This window comes from Ursus maritimus, unplaced genomic scaffold (genome assembly GCF_017311325.1).
Source record: "Ursus maritimus isolate PB19 unplaced genomic scaffold, ASM1731132v1 scaffold_29, whole genome shotgun sequence".
Lineage (NCBI taxonomy): Eukaryota > Metazoa > Chordata > Mammalia > Carnivora > Ursidae > Ursus > Ursus maritimus.
In genome coordinates this window covers 8,194,803-8,216,558 of record NW_024425452.1, presented here as the reverse complement: position 1 = coordinate 8,216,558, position 21,756 = coordinate 8,194,803, and the positions used below count along the sequence as shown (strand labels likewise).

At 36.7% G+C, this 21,756-nt stretch overlaps 2 protein-coding genes across 5 annotated transcripts in view; one reads left to right on the top strand and one right to left on the bottom strand.

Annotated features, from left to right (window-relative positions):
* Positions 1 to 1,109: 1,109 nt before the first annotated feature.
* Positions 1,110 to 21,152, bottom strand: CENPQ (centromere protein Q). Of its 3 annotated transcripts, none has more exons than XM_008691818.2 (10): positions 20,654 to 21,152; positions 20,231 to 20,336; positions 14,995 to 15,137; positions 13,982 to 14,030; positions 12,632 to 12,752; positions 11,551 to 11,619; positions 7,179 to 7,308; positions 3,624 to 3,743; positions 3,410 to 3,487; positions 1,110 to 2,348 (listed from the first exon to the last, which is right to left on the bottom strand). In XM_008691818.2, exons 3-10 carry the CDS (start codon positions 15,094 to 15,096, stop codon positions 2,217 to 2,219), a joined length of 801 nt encoding a protein of 266 aa, XP_008690040.1. In that variant the 5' UTR covers positions 15,097 to 15,137; positions 20,231 to 20,336; positions 20,654 to 21,152; the 3' UTR covers positions 1,110 to 2,216. The 3 variants fall into 3 exon arrangements, with proteins under 3 accessions (XP_008690040.1, XP_008690038.1, XP_008690039.1); XM_008691816.2 differs by having other exon boundaries at positions 12,632 to 12,758; positions 20,654 to 21,149; XM_008691817.2 differs by lacking the exon at positions 20,654 to 21,152 and having other exon boundaries at positions 12,632 to 12,758; positions 20,125 to 20,240.
* Positions 20,435 to 21,756, top strand: part of MMUT (methylmalonyl-CoA mutase) — a 36,852-nt gene continuing 35,530 nt past the window's right edge. Inside the window, exon 1 of one of the 2 annotated variants that reach the window (XM_008691814.2) lies at positions 20,435 to 20,572. The gene's annotated coding sequence lies outside the window, so the exon portion shown is untranslated. Of the gene's footprint in view, positions 20,580 to 21,756 lie in introns of both variants that reach the window. The other variant, XM_008691815.2, reaches the window with a different exon arrangement.

Here is a 21,756-nt window from a genome sequence, read left to right as displayed (position 1 = left end):
TATATAAGAGGTTAGTAAAGGCCAACTTTTGGAGGGATATGATGGGGCACCTGGGGAGACAGAAGCCACCTGGGTAGATACTAGTCTACTGGCCCTGTTTTGCCATTCCTTCCTCTAGGTGGCAAAGCCAGTGAGGGGTTCCATCTTAAAGTGTATATAGGGGAATAACAATTTGCCAGGTGTAGTAAAATGGCACCTGCCATGTGTGAGTTCTTCAGGCAGGTCATACAGACCTAGGCTTGTGGAGGTTGGATTATATCCATCATTTATGCAGAAACAGCACTCATGTTTCTTCTCTGCCTATGCACAGAGATAGGGATTAAAGCGGAGGGTGGGGGGGACGCTTGCTGAAGCACAGCATGGGCTAGGTCCCTGAGGAAGCCCTGGTGAACAGCCCTTCTGGTCAATATAGTAATATACCCTTCCATCTGACTGGGTAACTGGGGTAAGGGAGTATGAGTCAGAGATGCCACCAGAAGGTTGTTCCTCATCGTGACAGGGAACTGTGAGTGTGATCCCCTGGATGCTGCCTGAACCATCCGCAAGAGGATGTCCAGGGAGACCATCCTGGGTTTCTCCCACGCGTTCTTGGGGAGGAATCAGCCGAGAAAAGAGCAGTAAAGGGGTTTTTCTCTGGATGCCTGGACAGGCATGTAAGGAGCCAGGTCCCTCAGAGAGCCTTCAGGTGTCCACCAAAGGGCAGTCTTGGTCAGGACCCCTCAGTTCCTGCTCAGTTTTCCCTAGGTCCTACCTCACATCCAGTGATCTGCCCTGAAACAAGTTCTGAGCCCTCACTGAACTTACATTCCCAACTTATGTTGGGGGATCAGCCAGAAAGGAGCCCAGAGAGCCTGTCACCCAAGAGTTGAGAATGGCAGCCACGCTAATCTGATCTTACATGGCTGATGGGTATCCACTGTTTTGACAAACAAAATGGAGAGAGAGAGAGAGAGACACTTGGTGCCCGATACTCATGGTTAGAGGTCCTTGATGATGGTGGAGATTCTGGACGAGCTCCCAAGAAAGTATTTCAGGATTTCTTTTCCTTTAGGGCCCAAGGTTCTTGGTCATGCCGCTACAAAGAACGAAGAGGGAGACCAGACGAAGAGTGGTGGGCAGCAAAGCAGAGTTTATTGAGCTCCCAAAGAAGAAGGGGACCTGAAAGGGTTGTGTTGGAGTTTCTAAGTCTAGGGGTTTTTATGAGCTCTTTTGCGGAACTATCTTAAGCAACCATGGTGTACTAAGGCGTGCCAATCAGGGCTTTGATTATGCATCTGTCTACCTATTAGATTAACGTTTACGTGCTGATGGTCTTTTTGGGCTGACATCTGGGGACTTACGGCTTAACTGCCCCAGCTCGTGATAGTGACAAATGCTTTGTTTCATTTTAGGACATTTTGCAGAAGTCATTTCTACAGAGGCTGCAAACCAAAATGCGAGTGCAAAATAAGATGTTAGTACTGTTTTGTCTTAGCTGTCCTGACTCCATGTTTTCTTGTTGGGGACCCTGGCCCTGACTACCTAATTGTCCAACTAACTCCTAATATTATTACAATGAGAAAAGGTTTATAGAAAGGGTTTTTTTGTTTGATTTTTCTTTTAAGGGATTAAATGTGCTTACGTTCCTTTTAAATAAAAGTATGTTTTGATGACAGTGGAAAATATTCAACATCTAGTCAATAATCCAACCAAAGAAATAAAATGTTCATGCTACCCCCAAAGGCAGACACCTGGCAAATCTTATGTCACAAAAAGTCTAGAGGGCTATGTAAAAGAATAAAAGCATTTGGGGATTTCTCAAGTTCCAGATGACCAGACAGGAAGTACAAGTCATGAACTAAAGAATAATGGTTGCAAACAGTTATGTTTTTATGTACTAGGCACTATATACACTTTACATATATTACATTACAGTATCACAGTTCCTCTGCACTAACCAATAAATAAGCTCTATTCAGCCATTATAAGTCATTAGATTGCAGCTCAGGCAAACAACCAGAGACACAGCAACAGAAATGTGAGTTCCTAGATTTGGCAACTACTAAAAACAGTTTTTAGGACTACATTAGATGCTATTAGATCTACAGAGGCTAATTTTAAGTGTATGTTGGAAATAAATCCCAAAGAAGACTCAGCCTCTGCAGTATCATCATAGGCTAACAGTTTTACAAACTCATAAACATTAAATTAAGACAGAACAGTCTAAAAAAAACTCTTTAAGAGGTATCCAGTCTCTTATAGGCTTCTTCGATGAAACTTAACATATTCTTCATCTGGGATGCATTATGGAGCACATGCAAGTCCTTCAGAAGAGCATTATGGTTTGGAATTAATGTCAAAATTTCTTTCTGTGGGTATAATTGTACAATTAGTTAAAAAATTTTAAAATCTGAGATATAATTGACATATAACATCCTACTATCTTCAGGTATACAACACAATGATGTGATATTTGTGTATACTGCAAAATGACCACCACAATAAACTAGTTAACATCTAGCACCATATATAGCTACAAAGTCTTCTTGTGATGTGAACTTTTAAGATTTACTCTCTTAACAAATTTGAAATAGACAAGACAGTGTTATTAACTACAGTCACTGTGTTCTACATTACAGACCCATGACTGATTTTACAACTGCAAGTTTGTACCTTTTGACCACGTTGACCCATATAAAATAGTTTTTAACCATTTATTATGAGAAATGTCAAAGGTATGTTATTTAGAGAGAATGGTACAATAAACCTCAGATACCCATCGCCCAACTTCAGTAATCATCAACTCATTCCTGTTCTTTCAAATTTGTATTATTCTGTTTTACCTCTGTTCAGTCCCTTTCCTTTCACCCTAAATGGATTACAGATAGGAGTGTTTTAAATTATTTTTGAGAAACTTGAAGACTTTCTACCACTATAAACATTTACGCTATAATAGCTATTGGGAACCTGTGAAAACAGATACCAGTATATAGTCTGCTACAAATAACACAACATTATTTCATGAAGAGTTATAGCCCATTGTTAGAAGCATAAACTCAACTACTGGAATTTACTTCCAGAAATCAATCCTGCAGTTACAACCACACAAATATCTAAAGATATATACACAAGGGTATACTGAGCATTATATGTAACTGCAAAAGATCATTTATTTACCAGTAATTCGCGAATTACAGTATGGTATTTCATACAACAGAATGTCATACAGTTATTGACAAGAATGAGAGATCTACATGAAAGATGCTCACAAAGAAAGATGCTCAAACTATTCTGTCAAGTGAGAAAAATAATGTTGCCTAAAAACTTATATCATGGATTTCATTTGTTTTAAAAAAGGAAAAGGATATTATGGTTTTATATATGCAATTCATGACTGATGATATAGTTGATATGGCAAACTGGCATTTACCTGAAGTGTGGGTGCTTTGAGACTCTTCTGAGAAAGTTCTGGAAGACAGAGTACCCCACTACTATCTATTTGAAACATCTAAAGTAGAAAAAGAAAGCTACAGATTATTTCAAAAGGCTGATTATTCTCTTCTTACATTCAAAAGTTGTCTTGCTGAGAGATAAGCATTAAAAAACTTATCCAGACTCTAGGAATGCATTATTAAAACAATTACCTGTTTTACTTTCTCTTCCTCTTCTTCTACCTCACTTGTCAGAACTTGAATTTTGTTCTTTAGGCTCTGAATATTCCCAGTCATTGACTCTATGGTCTCTACTATTTTATCTATTTCTTCCTGAGTCAGAAAGAGAAAGTTAATATTTTAAATTAAATATATTATTAAATGAAACCCAAATAAGTATAATATACATATACATATTTTTTAAATACCACACATACTGAAACATTTTTGGAAGAAACTGGTAATTTTTTTTTCTTTTGAAAAACAGATTTCCAAGAAACTAATTTACCAATATAATAATTCATTATAAGGAAATTTAATTTCCATGAACAAGGAGCTACACCCATGTACAAGAATATTTCCTCAAAAACTCAGCAAAACTGCTATAATCAGATATCCTGGAAGACCCATGTGTATGTAGCAGAGCCCAAGGACTGATGCCCTAAACATCTCCTGTGCTCTGCCTATCCATTTCAACCCCACCACACACCTCTGGCAACCACTCATCTTTTTATTCTCTAGTTCTGTCTTTTCTAGCATATTATAGTTGCAATCATACGGTATGGAGCCTTTCAGTTGTCTTCTTCCACTTATGACTAAAATATGCACTCAAGGTTCCTCCATATCTCTTTAGGGCCTGATAGCTCATTTCTTTTTCGTGGTGAATAATATCCCATTGAATGATCTAGCACATTTATTTACCCATTCACCTAATGAAGGACATCTTGGTATTCCAACTTTTGGCAATTATGAATAGAGCTGCCACAAATATCCATGTGCAATATACCAAGGAGCGTGATTGCTGTATCGTGTGGTAAGAGTAGGCTTCATTTTGTAAGACACTGCCAAACTGTATTCTAAACTGGTCGTACCATTTAGCACTCCCACCAGCCGTGAGAGTTCTTGCTCCACATTCTCGGCTGCATTTGCTGTTGTGCATGTTCTAGATTTTGGCCATTCTAGTAAGTGCATGTTAAGTCTCCTTTCATCTATAGTTTTCCAGTCCAATTTTTTTGGTTCTTTCCAATTGATTTGTACAGGAAACTAGAGAATTTGTGGGTTAGGTTTAACCTGTTCCTTAGTCCTGAATTTCCTGTGACTTGGTTTTTGGATTTAGAGAGTGCTGTCCAATACAAATGTGTGTTACCACATGTATTAGTTTACTGTGTCTGCCAAAACAAACTGCTACATACTTGGTGTCTGAAAACAGAAATTTATTCTGTCTGAAAACAGAAATTTATTCTCTCACAGGTCTGGAGAGATGTCCAAAGCAAGGTGTTGGCCGGGCAGTGCTCCCTCTGAAATCTCTGAGGGAGAATCCTCTCTTGCCTCTTCCAGCTTCTGATGGCTGTCAGCATTCCTGGTGGCTGCTCACTCCAATTTCTGCATTTTTCACACAGCCTTTTCCTCCATGTCTCTTTCTCTTATTAAGGACATTTTTGTCTCTTTCCGGACACTAGTCTCTGTATTTAGGACCCACCCAAGATAATCCAGGATGATCTCATCTCGAGATCCTTAATTATATCTGGGACGACTCTCTTTCCAAATAAGGGCACATTTGCAGGTTCTAGGGCTAGGACTTGGGCATATCATTTTTGGGGCCACCATTCAACCCACTACAGAGAGAATTAATAACAACAATGAATAAAGAAAATAGTTAATACAATAAGGACTAAAAATTTCCATTGTAGTTAAAAAAATTATTTTTTCCATTGCTTTGGTTATCTTCTTTGGGTATTCCTACCGTACCTATGCCATTTCTTCTACACTGAGCTTTTACTTTGTCACTTTTTCTCAACTTAAAAAAAATGTTTCTTTTTGATTCTTAAAATTTTCTCCTTTATCTTACTATTTATTTTAAGCATTTCTCTGTTGCATTTGCTTTAATTCTCCTTCTAATTTAGTCTGCATATCTGAAGGTTTTTTTTACTTCTAATTTTTTTCCTGAATTCTGTAGCTTCAGTTTTTAGTATTTCTAATACCAATTTATGATTTTTTTCCTTACTCTCTACTGTTTTTTTGAATTTCTTTCAGTTTGCTTAAGAATTAGGTTAGTGTTCATCTGTTTTGTGAACACGTTTTTGGCATGCTTTTGTTATCCGTGGATTGCTATTTTTTGTCCTTATTTTTCAGCTATAAGATGAATAAGGTGTGATGATCTAATGTGAAAAACAAGGTGATTATAACTGGTAATACTATATTGTATACTTAAAATTTGTTGAGAGAGAACTTAAATGTTCTTAACACACACAAAATAAAAAATAAATAATGTGAGGTAATGGATCTGTTAATTTACCAGATGAGGGAACCCTTCACAATGGGTACATATATCAAATCACTACAATGTACACTTTGAATATCTTATAATTATAGCCCAATAAAGCTGAAATTTAAAAAAAAAAACTATGTCGACGACATCCAACTGTCCATTACATGGTGGAACTAGTGTCAGGGCTAAAAATATACTCTTGAAAAGTAGTAATGGGGATAAAAATTCAGTATATCTCACACGAGGAAGAAGGTGGCTTTCTACTTGTAATATATGTAATTTATTAACTTATACATAAATTATAATATATGTAATAAATTTATAATATATGTAATGAATTATAATATAAATTTGTTGCTCGGAGTTTAATCTACCCAGTATTATTCTCAATCATATGGAAAAACTGGAATAAATTGTGGTTTTTGAATTATTAGAAATCCTTGGGGATGCATTCCTTGCATAAACTACTACCATCCCTGTATTTTCTAAATTGCTAATAAAGACCTAAGGACCATTATCTACAAACTACTTTGAAATGGCTAAGGGATATATGGTCTAATCTACTTTAGTTTTAATAACTACTTAATAAGCCCTGTAAGTTTGTTTCTCTTAACTGTTCAAGTATCCACTAATTAAAAGCCTGAAGTTAATCATGATACCTAATGTTATCTCCCATTATTTTCTACAAGATAATGATCGAGAATCAGAATCTGCAGTTGGACTAAGGTCTGCATCATAACTTAAAGCAGTTTGTCTAAGGTTCAGCTAAAAATATGTCTCTTTTTCACATTTGTATAATGAGATCATATAGCACAGACCTCTTTAAGTTGTTTTGAGAATTAAGGGATATAGCTACAGGTGCCTAGAGCAGTGCCCAGAACACAGAAAGCCCTCGTTACACGTTAGCCATATGATAATAACAACAATAATGATGAGCACGCTCTTCTTGTCAATATGTTTTGAAATTCTTTAGCATTTAGTGATGAGTTCCTATTACTTGATAATCAAAAATAGTAGTTTAGTTAAAGTCAGGTGAAATAAAAAACAGAACTGGTACCTAATCACTAATATATTAGAAATACTTTTAACTTTAGAGGCTCAAAGTTTAGGCAAAGCTTTTATGCTGACAAAAAAAAAAAAAAAGAAGAATTTAATGAAAACCCTGTTCTAAGATCTAGTATTTATTATTCAGAGAATATCATGATGATTAAAAACATTTCTTACTCTCTTCCCCTTTCTCCTAACTCTCTAATTACAGACTCCCTGTTCAAATTTCATACCTGCAATAATGCCAGACCTTCTTCATTAGCTCTGTGCTGTGCCCTTTCCATTTTCAGTAGACTTGACACGTTAGTTAAATCTTTCAGCTTTTTGGGAGGGACTTTAAGGGTTTCACACAGTTGTAGCAATCTTAGGAATGAAATAAAAATGTAATTATGTTTACTTTTTTAGTACCATTATTTTTGTTTTTGTTTTGTTGTGTTTGAAATACTGCTGCCATCTTTTTTCTGTCCTCATATTCCCAAGGGCTATTATATTCTTTTATTAACAGTAGCTAACATTAGCAGTGACTCACCCATAAAAAGCTGTGATACATTATCTTTTAGCCTTTTGATGTATTAGGATAAGTTGTTTCATTAAAGGAAAGATTTCTATTTTACACACATCAATTTAATATATATATTTAAACAATTTCATTTTTATACAATTTCATTTATATATATTTTAAAATAAAACTTTCCTTGTATCTTCTGAATGTGTTTCTTAGACTAGTATAGCACATAATTTTATCATTTATTGTGAATAGCTGGGTAAGAGATGAAACAGTACTCTGTAAGTCATGATTATGACGCTGGACTCTATATTTCAGTTGTCTTAGACAATGTGACCAATGAAAAGAATCTATCAGTTTTAAAGATAAGTGAGTCCCATAGAGTTTAAGGCAAATAAAATGTTAAGATTAAAGTGCTTTGTTTAAAAGTACAATCAACATGTCTATGACCCAGCAACTGCACTACTGGGTATTTACCCCAAAGATACAAATGTAGTGATCTGAAGGGGCACCTGCACCCCAATGTTTATAGTAGCAATGTCCACAATAGCCAAACTATGGAAAGAGCCCAGATGTCCATCGACAGATGAATAAAGAAGATGTGGTATATATATCCAATGGAATTTATGCAGCCATCAGAAAAAAAAAAAATGAAATCTTGCCATTTGCAAAGACATGGATGGAACTAGAGGGTATTATGCTAAGCAAAGTAAGTCAATCAGAGAAAGGCAATTATCATATGATCTCACTGATATGCGGGATTTAAGAAATAAGGCAGAGGATCATAGGGGAGGAGAGGAAAAAATGAAACAAGACGAAACCAAGTTAAACCATAAGAGACTCTTAATCTTAGGAAACAAACTGAGGGTTACTGGAGGGGAGTGGGTGGAGGAGAGGGTGGCTGGGTGATGGACACTGGGGAGGGTATGTGTTGTGGTGTTGGGTGTTGTGTAAGACTGACGAATCACAGACCTGTACCCCTGAAACAAATAATACATTATATGTTAATTAAAACAAAAAGAAAAAAAAATAAAACTGCATACTAGGCAAACTAAAAAAAAAAGGACAATCAACATGAATACTGAGCAATATTAAAGTTAAGAAATCCTCTCTAAATATGTAAAAAAAAAAGGAAAGAAGAAAAATAAAAACAGAAAAAAATTAAAAACAGAAAAGTTAACAAAACATAACAAGATTACGAAATCTTTCTTCGAACTGGGTTGATTAGATCATCAATGGAAACTAACCTATTACTACCTTCACTGGTAGCAGGGAGCAATACAGCTTTCCTAAAAGCTTGGATTCTTAGATTCCAGGAGGAAGAGATCAAGGACAAAAATATAATTTGGTTGCTGCTTCCTAATAGCAGCATTTTGGGGTTCTCAAAAACCCTACTATTTAAAATTTGCAGGCATAAATAGTGGAAACCAAAACTCACCTTCCTAGGATCTTACTCAAAATATTACTTTTTGTAAAGAAAAAAAGTAGGCCATATAAAACTGCACCAATCATAATTTTCATTAAACTGTTGGGATAAACTTCAGTTATCCAATCATTAGGAAGGATATCACGTTTAAGAACAAAAACCTGTGAGGCACCTGGGTGGCTCAGTCGGTTAAGTACCCAACTCTGGATTTTGGTTCAGCTCATGATCTCAGGGTCATGGGATCAAGCCCCCATGTGAGGCTCTGCACTCAGCATGGAGTCTGCTTGGGTTTCTCTCCCTCTGCCCCTACCCCTGCTCACTCTTGATCTCTCTCTAAAATAAATCTTTAAAAAAAAGAATAAAAATCTGTGTGTATAAGTATTCCTAAGAGGGATAAATTCTTGATTTCTTAACTAAAATAAAGATTCATTTATGAACGATTTCTTCTAAAAATTTATTAAGTTAATTCTGTGAAAGGGTCACTCACTATTCTACATGTTCTTAATAGTGGTTAGATTTGAAGGATTCTTAAAAAATCTTATTAAAATAAAAGGGTAACATGAATACACCCTACTATGTCAATAACACTTACCATCATTTATAACATTCTTCTATAGGGCAGACTTTCCCAAAGTATGTTCCTCTAAAAACTGTAGCGGCTAACCCATTTTGTTTGACTAGCAACCCTGTTTTGTCTGATCACGGAGATAGGCATATGACCCAGTCTATATCAATCCTAACAGTTCTTGCCACAAAATCAGTCTGAAGATAGGTGCAGTGCCTAATTTGGGCCAATCAGAGCGCAGATTAATAATAATAATAATAATAATAATAATAATAATAATAATAAATTCTAGATTCCCAGAATTTTCTAACTGAAGCTAAGAGGACACAAATTCTCTTTCTCCTCTTCACAACGATGAAGATATACACAGGGAGCTGTCTATATCTACAGTTCTAAGGTAGTAAGGACAACTTGTCTAAAACTATGAAGCCAACATGTAGCCAGAGGCAGAGATGAGACTAATATATGAAATAAAGAGTTCTTGTGGTAAATACCAATTTTGAAGATGCTAGGTTAAACGAAATGAAAAATATTTGTTCAATGTAGAACTTTTATGTTAACATACCCAAACATAATTCAGTATATATCACTTTTACTCACAGAGTATCTTTAAGAACAAGTATTCCAAATGTACTTTGAAAAATGCTGCTACAGGAAAGTGTATTCAGATATCCAACAAGAATCAATTTGCTATGGCATTACTCTGCTATATCAGTAGAAGGAAAAGTATCTTGAATACTGTTACTTTGGAAACCAAAAGATTGAGTTGTGAAAGCAAGATTGAGACAACAGGCAGTCTTTGAAACACGTATCTCCATGGCTGCTACATGAGAAAGAAGAAGCTTAAACACTGAACAGAATCTGACAACCAAGGGTGATCACTGTGAAGAGCAGTTACTATGTACCTAATTATTCTCATTTACACACCAAATATGACTTATTTGTTCTCTATTAAAAGGCAATAAATAGCTACACTTTTATTATTATGTATTAGCTTATATACTGGCTTTGGCACACTCCCTTCCTTTTAATATTAGACTGTCATTCCTTTAAGAAGGTTGTAGGCCTGCTTCTAGCAGTCCTTCAATCTCTTCAACCTCTCTGCAGACTCCCGCCCCCATCTACCCTTTCTGTTTTGCTACTATTGTTGAAATTATACTTAAAGTAAGAAAATTTTTGCTCAGACTTCCTAAGAAGTTTACTAGCTCCAACTTACTAGACTAGAAACTAGTCTAGACTAGACTAGAAACTAGTAAACGAGACTAGACTAGAAACTAGTCTACTAGTTTCGGCAAGCCTGAAACTAAGATGTAGAACATTTTTCTATGAAAAGAAAAAGTTGAATGCCTGGGTGGCTCAGTTGGTTAAGCGGCTTTGCCTTTGGCTCAGGTCATGATCTCAGGGTCCTGGGATCCACTCAGTGGGGAGTCTGCTTATCCCTCTCCCGCTGCCTCTTCCCCCGCTCATGCTCTCTCTCTCTCAAATAAATAAATAAACTATTTTTAAAAAGAAAAGAAAAGAAAAAGTTGTGCAAATAGTAGTCACTGAAAATCATTGGCAGTGGTGTGACTTTAAGAGCACTTGAAAACAAACTTCCATTTGTGACTTGCCACAAGATGAAGAGCAGTAGTGCCCTGGAAAATTGCACTTGTTGCTTATGAAAATAAGCAATATAATACAATACAATATCTGAAAGTGAAAACATAGCAATGGAATAAATCTCAGATAAGAATGGTAAACCATTAACTTCAAATTGCTCAAAATGAAGATGGAGTTAAAATTGACAGAGTATTTTTTCAAATCCCAATACAAAAAAATGAACTGTAGAAGTAGGCATTTTGTGATTTTCAGGTTCTTTTTTTTAATAAATTCTCTTAACTTAGTTCATAACTGCATGCAGCAACAGTTTAGAATATACATTTCCAAGTCATTCACCTTCTTAAAACAACAATAAAAAAAACAAAAAACCCAAAATGAAAGAAAAACTTTTATATCCCACAAATGCCTGTTCTGGTAACATAGGAACAGGTTAGACTTTTACTAATTATATTTTAAAAATGTTCAATTGCTAAAACTAAAAATATAGTTCTATTTGCATAACTATATTACCTTTTCTTCAGATAGTTAAGATGATACTGAACTCGTTCATTTTCTCTAATATTGTTACTCAGAATTGCTCTAGAAAAGAAAAAAGAAGATGGAATAAATATTAGTTTGAAACACAATTAATATAACGCATTTACTTTTTTATTGGGAAAGCCTCTGGGATTTTGTCATTATGTATAATACTTGTGGGTTCCAGGTAGACATTCTTTAGGTTATGTCAAGGAAGCATCCTTACATTCCTGTTCTTTAAAGAGTTTTATATTTTGTGTTTTGTTCTTAAATAAGGAATTGGTATTGAATTCAGCAAAATGGTTTAGAACAGATACTAAAATATCGTATTATGTTTTCCTAACTTAATCTGTTATGTCGTTTTGACAGCTTTCCTAAAGTAATCTTTAGGTTCCCAAACTAAATTCTATTTGTTTATTGTTAATTATTCTTTAGATATACATTTGGATCCTATTTCTAGTTTAGGAATTTTACATCTATATTATAAGTGAAAGAGGTTTAACAGTTTTCAGGTTGTGTGTTTGTATGTGCATTCTATTTCTTTGGGATTTAATATCAGGATTATAATTTTATAGAATGAAAATAGTTTGCCACTGTTTTTTTTGTTTCCTATATTTATTGAAATACGATTTTAAATAAAGGTACAATCAGTTTTTCTTATTACATTCTATTATTGTAATTAATTTAGATGAGCTCAGTTTCTTGATGGCAGAATCCTGTCTTATTTTCTTTGTATCCCCACCATGGTAGCTTCCACATAAAGTGTCAATTGAAACTCAACTTCTTCTTAAAGTATCCCTAGTGATAGAACAAGTTTAAAGTTTATAGATAGCAGGTCATGCCACATCGACTTCATTTTTCTTTCACTGATGGAATTCTAAGCTTCTGAAGTTAACAGACTTCCTGCTTAAGGCTAACAGCATCAAAAGACATTACATATATATTCTTCTGAAAAACACCCTATCACCATAAAATAAATAATGACATTTAAAAGGAAATGTTTCTAAGGAAATATGTTTCTATTGGAAATATATAAGTAGAAATCAAGGGCAAAATGGAAAAATTTCATACTTACATTATTACGGAGTCCATCATAGTTTGCAAATGCTCTCTTCTACTCTCTGAAAGAGGATGCCAGGTTTTTCTCTTCTTGGATGCTATCTTAATCTGTTTTAGATTAGTATGCTCTGTCTGTCCTGTTACTGGTGAAAGAAGAGACTCTGGTCAATCTTGAAGTTTTATGCTTTTACTTAAAAAGCGATTCAAGTCTAATAGAAGTATGAGAACCAAAATATTATAAAACTGTATAAACTGTTTAATTTCCTTTTTGTGCACAGACATAATATGCCAGGTGTTGAATAAGATTATGCTGTCTACTATTATGTTAACTAAAATACTATTAGCTGATACTGTTGATACAAACTCAAGGCAATTCTAAATGAAGAAGCAGGCTACAATTATTTGGATTCAATATAAAAGTATGGTTCCCAAATTAAAGAACTTCATTGAGAAGACTAGAAAGCGATTTCTACCAAATGTTGAATCGCAATTGGAACAAAATATTCAGTGTCTACTTGGGTATTGGTATTGTTTTACTTATAAGGGACAAACAAAGGAGATACACTATTGGCTCATATGAAGATTAGTTTTGGAGAGAAGGGAGACTAAATAATTATAATTACAGGTATGCAAAGCATTACAAAAGGAAAAGTGCACTGTGGAAGTATAAAACCAGGGGACCTAGCGTGGTCGTGGCAAGGAGAGAGAGGGAATTATTAGATGAAGTGATGCCTAAGGAAAGATGACCACTCCAAACTAATTTACTGCAAACCAAATCAGACAGTAACCCCAAACTAATCTATGCAATGGTGGTAGGACAGAAGCTTATCTGTTTTAAGGAGAAATCAGTAGGTGTGTCTATAAATCATAGATCAGTAATAATTCAGATTGTGGGACACTTTGATTATCTCTAGTTCTATCAATTTAGAACCTTATACAATATTTTGCTAGAGGCAGTAAGTAAAATTTCTGTTGACCAAAATTACTGACTACCTAGTACTACTTATTCTTGCAAAAATGAGAATGCAGCTGTTTATTACTATTTTTTGCTTTTTTTAAAAAAAGATTTATTTATTTGAGAGAGAGAGAACACGCGTGGGGTGGGGAGGGAAGGGGAGAGGGAGAGAGAAGAGAGTCCCAAGTACACTCCTCACTGAGCTCAAAGCTTGACATGGGGCTTGATCTCACAACCTTGAGATCATGACCTGAGCTGAAACCAAGAGTCAGACTTTCAACTGACTACACCACTCAGGAGCCCCTACTATCTTTTGCTTTTGTACAACTCATAAACAAGATGCTGAGAATTTTTTCATGAATACAGACAGCTTGAGACAGACAAACTAAATAAGATATAGAAAATAAATACCTTCAGAAGGCAGATGCTTTGGATTTTTATTTTTTGCTGTGTTTCTAACCTGGAGAGAAAAACACATGCACACATAATTAAACATCAGATAAAAAGACACTGCTTTTACAATATATTTGTCATGTATGTTGAAGAGTATTCTTATATCTTCTGGCTAGGCAGAAAAAGTACATTGCCACTTCTGTAGAGAAAGGGTGTGTATTTATCACAGGCAGAGGATATATTAAAGCAATTCCTGGACAATGGTGATAATGTATAATAGAATTCCATATAGTGTCAAATAATTTTTTTTTAACATTTATTTTTATTTATTTTAGAGAGAGTAAGAGAGAGAGTTCGCAAATGGGGGTGGGGCAGAGAGAATCTTTCAAGCAGACCCCCCGCTGAGTGCAGAGCCCTACTCAGGTCTCGATCCCATTACCCAGGAGATCATGACTTGAGTCAAACCGAAGAGTGGAATGCTTAACCGACTAAGCCACCCAGGCACCCAGTGTCAAAGAATATATTAAAGAAATCATTAGTCATTTTGCCTATGAAACAGTGTTACATACTCTACCTGCAAAAGACATAGGCATTGCCTAATATAGGATAAATCAAAACAAAATTTTTTATATTTTAAATATTCTTTTGTAAGAGAGGGGAAAAATTATTGTAGAAAGAAGCTAATTCCTCCCAAGGTAATTTTTCTCTGTTAATAAAAATCTCTTCCACCAACTAACAGATTTTAAGCAAAGTGTACACACTTTAGTCCTAGTCTTCACATTCAAACACCTTAGCATGCCTCATCACCCCCGCCTCAACAAAGAATTCTCCAATCAGTATCTTTAGAAATTGAAATAAACAATTTTCATCGAGAATTTTTACAAATTATGTTGCAACAGCTCCCACATAATGATACGAATTATTATAATTTGTATTCAAACTGACCTTTAGTCTTCACATACTCCTTTACATAGAACAAATGACATTTTTAATCAAAAAGTTCTGAATGATAAACTCGATATTTTCATTACCTTTTTCCCTGGTAACTCCACTTCCTCATCATCAATTTTTCTTTTTGGGTTTCTTTTTAACTGTTGAGACCTTTTCTTGGATGCACTTGCTTTGTTAGACATCTTGATCTAAACAGAACAATGATAACGGTGCTTCAAAAAATCTGTGAAGATAAAAAGGAGACAAAAATAAGCTTAAGCTTGCAGAATATTTTGTTTAAAAGAACTAGCTATAGGGACGCCTCGGTGGCTCAGCCCATTAAGCAGCTGCCTTCAGCTCAGGTCACAATCCTAGGGTCCTGGGATCAAGTCCTGCATCAGGCTCCTTGCTCGATGGGGAACCTGCTTCTTCCTCTGTCTGCCACTCCCCCTGCTTGTGCTCTCTCTCTGATTTAAAAAAAAAAAAAAAAAGAACTACCCATAAATGTTCCAAATTTGCTTTAAAAAGCATAACGAAAGTTTTGGGATAGCAATGTTTTTAGCGCATTTAAACATATTTTAAAACAAATAACATTGATTATTAAAGTAAGTGTATCAAATTCAGTTTCATTCCTAGAAATTTCTTCCATTTTTATGGTTTTAAAAAAATCACAAAAAGTGCTTTTGCATCTCTTACTTTATACTCCCCCATATAATAACATTATCTCCATGTTTAGACCCAAGAAAATGGAAATATAAAGTGTTAAATTGTTTTACTCTCATCACAGATAATATTAATTTGAAGAGTAATACTCAGGTCTTCTTATTTTAAGCCTAATGGATTTCTCATTTGACTTATGCCAAAGATGAAAGGAGATATTCTTTAGGATCCATACTATGAATCTATGCTGTGGAAATTCAAGTGGAAAAGTCACTCATAAGGATTTAAGCTACAACTCTGCCTGGGCTATTTGCATTTTAAAAAAGCACAGAAGTTTACTGATTATTTTGTTCTTCCACAAATTACAAAACAGGCACAGGAGTGTGGATGATGTCAATGACAAAATTTAGAACGACTCCTTTTCCCTATCTAATAGTCCTTTATCAACAAACTCATTACTGATAGAAGGAACAGAGGAATAGGATGTTTATTCTTGCATTAGACCATAAGGAGTAGATCGCTTAGAAGTTAGGTACAGTATACATGGAGGGGTGTGTGTGTGTGTGTGTATGTACGGCATACCTCGGAGATGTTGCAGGTTCCGTTATAGATGACAGCAATAAAGAGAATATTGCAATAAATACTCAAATGAAATTTCTGGTTTTACTTGCATATAAAGGTTATGTTTACATTATACTGTAGTCTATTAACTGTGCAATAGTATTATGTCTAAAAAACAATGTACATACCTTAATTAAAACAGCTTTATGGCTGAAAAATGCTAACTATCATCTGAGCTTTCAGCAAGTCAATCACTGATTACAGATCACCATAACAAATATAACAATAATACAAGAGTTTGAAATCTTGCAAGAATTCCCAAAATGTAACAGACAGAAAGTAAGCAAATGCTGTTGAAAAAATGGAGCCCAAAGACTTGCTGATGCAGGATTGCCAAAAACCTTCAATTTGTAAAAAAACATGGTATATATGAAGCGTGATAAAATGAGGTACGCCTGTATACACACATATACATACAATGTGGTGTATACATTATATATATATATATGTTTTCTAGGCATATATAGCTAGAGGCATACCAGTCACCATTCCTTTTCTAAAAATTCAGAGTTAATTAGATCAATAGTTTATATATGCAGATTAAGAGACAATAAAGGAGATACTTTGGATAAATCTATCTCTCCAAATTTTAAAAGGTGAAGTTTCAATCTTTTTTTTTCAGTAAGATTAACAAAAATAGTGGAAAATAATTGAAAGATCACAAACTACACTTGGGGACTACATGTAAGATCAGTTACAAAAAGCCCTGGTAAATTATACTTTACCCTGCTCTTAAACAACGTGGGGTACTTTACATCCAGTCTGTGTAATATTCCTGCAATGCCTAATTCTCTCAATGTGATATCCATGCCCTTATCCTTCCCTGACTTAAAAACCAATCCACATGACAGTTTCATTTGTGGGCCTCTCCTGGAAAGGCTACCATACATATAGCAGTACAGGTTGTTCAGTGAAGAGGGTGAGGGAGAAGTAAGGGCTGAAATTTAGTCCTCACTCCATTTGATAGATTAAAAGATGATGAAAATTCCTTTTTACTCCTGTTATTGAGAGATGGAGTCTATGTCCATTTATCTTAAATCTTGGCAGACTCTGTAGCTGTCTGAGCCGTAGAATACAGTGGAAATGATTCTGTACCAGTTTACTGGCCTAAACATGAAGAGACCGGGAGCTGTAACATCCTCACGTTTGGAATATTTGCTCTTGGAACCCAGCTACCATGCTATGAGGAAGACCAACGTGGAGAAGAACTGAAAGCCCCAGGCAAAAGCCGCAGCTGAACTCCCAACCAATAGCCAGTACCAACTTGCCAGCCTGGTACATGTACCTGAGCCAGTATGCTGCAGCTGACCCTGTATGGAAAAGACAGGAGCCAGCCCTACCAAGTTGTTTCTGATCCCAAATTCTAGAACAAAATAAATGATCTTTTTTATTAAAAAATTTAAAAATCCTTCCCCAATACCTACCACACAATATCCAACTCTTTACCATGCCATTTACAGTTCTTAACAATCTAGCTCTGACTAGCTTTCCATACTTCTCTCCCACTATTCCTTATAAAACTCTCTCTCTCTAGCTAGATTTGGTGATTTCTCGAACACACTTTGAGTAATGCATACATTATGCCCTCTACCTGAGCTACTCTCTTCTCCTGCCTCTGCCCACCCTCCCAGAGCATGAGCCGCCTGCTCTCCATGTCTCCTAACCACTCCACTCCACTCCACTCTGAAAGTCTGTGGTGCTTCTGGTGTCTAACTCTCAGCTGGCACTTATTTATAGTTTCGCTCTATTAATCAGTTTTTCTTGATATTCTTTATTCAATAACATGTAATTTAAGTGCTGCTCCAAATTTGACTCACAAACTACTATAGTCCTTTCAAAAATAGGAACAGACAGTATTTATTTAGAAACTTTTATCATACTTTGGCAATAATTTTATGTATGTGGAATCTGATTATAAAATAATTGGCTTTGTTTTTTCTTTTTAAATGTCATTTTCCCACTAATCTGTCAAAAAAACAACAACAACAAAAACTTCACCACTTCCTTTTTTAGAGATGTTTTAGGTTCACAGCACAATTAAGCAGCAAGTATATAGAGTTCCTGTACCCCCTCACTACTCCAGCTTTCTCCACTACAAACATCCTATACCAGGGTGGTACATTTGCTATAATTCATGAATTTCCACTGACATATCCTATCACCCAAAGTCTATAGTTTACAGTAGGGTTCATTCTTGGTGTTATATACTCTATGGGTTTGACTAGCAATTAATTTTTGTTCTCATTCTATGGACTATGAGAAACAAACTGAGGGCTACAGAGGGGAGGGGGGTGGGGGAATGGGATAGGCCGGTGATGGGTAGTAAGGAGGGCACATATTGCATGGTGCACTGGGTGTTATACACAACTAATGAATCATGGAGCCTTACATCGAAAACCGGGGATATACTGTATGGTGACTAACATAATATAATAAAAAATCATTATAAAAAAAATTTTTTTTTGTTCTCATTGTACAAAAGAATCAGTTGTGGCTGATTAAAAATTAAAAAAAAAAAGTTGGTCCTTTATTACCAGCAATACGAGATGCACCATTTTCGGTGCAATAAACTACTTGAGGCAATAAACCATAGCGCAAAAAGTTTCTAAAACTTGGTACAATCAACATTTTGGATGGGATAACTGTTTGTTGTGGGGGCTATCCCATGAACCGTAAGATGTTTAGCAGCAGTTCTGGTTTCTAGTTGCCAGAATCCTCCCTTCCCCAAGGTGTGACAACCACAACTGTCCCCAGACATTATTAAATGTCTCCTGGTATGAAGGCACCTCAGATGGAGAACCACCGCCAAGAGCAAGTCCTGGATAAAGGTAAATGGCCTGGTTCCAAATCCTGGCTCTTCCATTTAACTAGCTGTATAACCTCAGGCAAGTAAATTTGTTCAATTTCCCCACTGGTAAAATGGGTTAAAGCTAAACGCACCAACAATAAAGGCTTTTGTGAAGCTAAAATTTTGTACAGAGTACGTAAAGTGCCTAGAACAATACTTGGAATATAGTAATAATTCAATAAATAAAAATCATAATTTTCTATCACTACTGGGCCAGTTGTAAAGGAACTAGAATAGAAATTTTAATGTTAATGTAAAAGGAAAAGAAATTTTGCCCTGCTTTAGATCCACAGAAAACCACAGCCCAGTGACAGTGGGTAGAGACAGATATGAACAATTACTCTATAAAACTGTATACCCTGTGACACAAGTTATAAAAGACAAATGAGTGAATGACTATCTCGAATTGATGTGTATGCCTGTGTATGTGGGGGAGGGGGGATGATATACGGTATTCAGAAAAAAAAAAAGTAACATGGGAATTACATTTTGAAATATTTAGCCAGAAGGACCAGGAATGACATATTTGAGAGAAAGCAGCAAAAGCCTGACGGCAGAACAGATGAAAAGAAACTGATCCGTTCTGGCACAGGGAAAATTCAGCGAGACTTGAACGTGTATGGGAGTAATGGACAGAAACAAGACTGGAACGGTAGTTTGCGGCCAGACTATATACTACAGCAAAGAATTTACTCCTTACTCTGTAGGAAACAGGGAGGCATCCTAAGTTGTCTTATTTTTCTTACCGGTTTGCTGAAACTCGTGGAAACCAAGTTTCTCAACCTAGGCCTCAAGAGAAGCACACAGGGCAAGCACCAAGTCTGGCAAAACACAACGCAATGTTTACCTCCTGGCAATGGCCTCGGGATAGCGACGCAGCCGACCGCAGTTACGTCAATGCCCAAAGACACTAATCTCTAAAGCTGCCCTTCGCCCCATTACGGGCTGCGGGAGATTAAGGAAAAAGAACGAGGCTGAAGATGAATTGGGGAAAGGGGCGAAGAACCGAGGAACCAGGTAGGGCTTCACTACCTCCTCGCGAATCAAATACTTCAATCCTTGGCCCCGAAGGGCAGATATGGAAAACCCACTGGAAAATCACCTCACGTTCCTGAGATACAAGCCGCGGAGTCTGCCACAATCGCCTGGTCACAAAACTCATGCCGCAAGCTGAACCCACCAGCGGTTTAAAAGCTTTCACTACTCACAGAAGACGCCTCTTCAATGTCCAGGGAGCCACTGCCAGAGCAATTCGCGCCCAAACCTTTGAAAGCAGAGGAGTCCCGGAAGCGGGCGTGTAGAAACCGGAAACGCCTGTAGGGAGAGGCGGGCATCTTGGTACAGCCCTAACGTCATCAGAAGCGCGCCCACGGGAGCGCGATGACATTGGCTGCAAGGAGGGCGGTGTCGGCCTACGCCCCCTGACTCCTGCAGCTGGCTTTTGCGCAAGCTCAGTGAGGGACTCGGCTGTGAACCTCTGGCTTGCAGGGCTTGGGGCTCCGAGGTCCAGCCGCCCTCTCTCACAGCCGAGGTCCGAGACAGGCCGGCCAGTGAGTAGTAAGACTGTGCATCTCGGGATACGTCAGCTTTTCAACTCCCTCCATTCTTCTGGCTCCTCTCTCCCCACTTACCCCTGTCCTCTGAGCCTGTCTTTTTTCTCTTCCCAGCTTCCTTATTTCCGTTCCCACTGTGACGGCATCCTGCTCTCCTCTACCATGTCCTTGGGTTTAGATTCTCGACAGACCTCTCCCTTTCAGCATGGTGTGTAGGGATTAGGAGGTACTGCTGAAGAAGGTGCTTGTTCGCCCCAGAGGCCATGTCGCCATCTTCCCTCGCCACCCCAACACTCCGAGGTTCCGCTAGACAGAGGGCGCTTGCAAGATTACACAGGAGTGCTCTGGCTCCACTGCTGCCTCCGCTCTTGGCTGCGGCTCTTGTTACTGTGAGATATTTTTGTAAGAGGTGGCAGGACTGAAGGTGACTTTCTGTATACAGGTGAAAGTAAAAGGGTGACAGGTAAAATAGGAAAGACAGGTCTAAATTGACATAAAGCTGTAAATTACTAACTTGTTCTGTTTTATCTTGAAAGAGAGCAAGATGTTGTCATCTCTAACCCAAATTGGCTGAATATTGGAGGTGGCTAGCCTTTCCTGCATTATTAATGTGAAACCACATTACTTGAAGAGTTATTTGATTCAGAACTATAGGTATTTTACCCATATTTTGGGGGCTATGCGGGTGGGCTTCATCATTACTCTTTAACACATTCTAATCGTCAGTAACTTATATTTGTTTTGCATTTTGCTTCTTTGGATGCTTGAAGCATATTCACAGATCTGAGAAAATTCAGAGGTTTGCCATGTGATTTTCCCGAAGTCACCTAATAGAGGGCTCTTTCCAGGTTTGGGGAACCGGTATTTTATGTATATGAGTGTGTTTTGTCCTGTGTACAAATCTAGCCTCAGGCAGTTTTCAAGTTACCTTTTATATCATTACTACTGTGATGGTTCAGTCATAAATTAATTATTTTTCTCACCTACTTTTTAAGCTAGTACTTGTAGTTTATGCTTGCAAGAAGATGGATGGCAAGGGCCCTATGGATATGATAGAATAAAAATCACAGTAGCTTTAAAAAAATAATGGGAATTGCTTTGTTGTGTTTCTGTTTAGAGTTTGTTCTATGTACTTTTTACCCAGTTGAACATTTTGCATTTACAATATTTTATCCTGATTC

Coding starts and splice junctions, on each gene's coding strand:
- CENPQ (XM_008691816.2), bottom strand. CDS start 15,096: ATGTCTAACAAAGCAAGTGCATCCAAGAAAAGGTCTCAACAGTTAAAA. Junction 3,744..7,178: donor AAGGTCTGGCATTATTGCAG/GTATGAAATTTG, acceptor TTTCTGACTCAG/GAAGAAATAGATAAAATAGT. Junction 3,488..3,623: donor AGGAAGAGAAAGTAAAACAG/GTAATTGTTTTA, acceptor TTTCTACTTTAG/ATGTTTCAAATAGATAGTAG.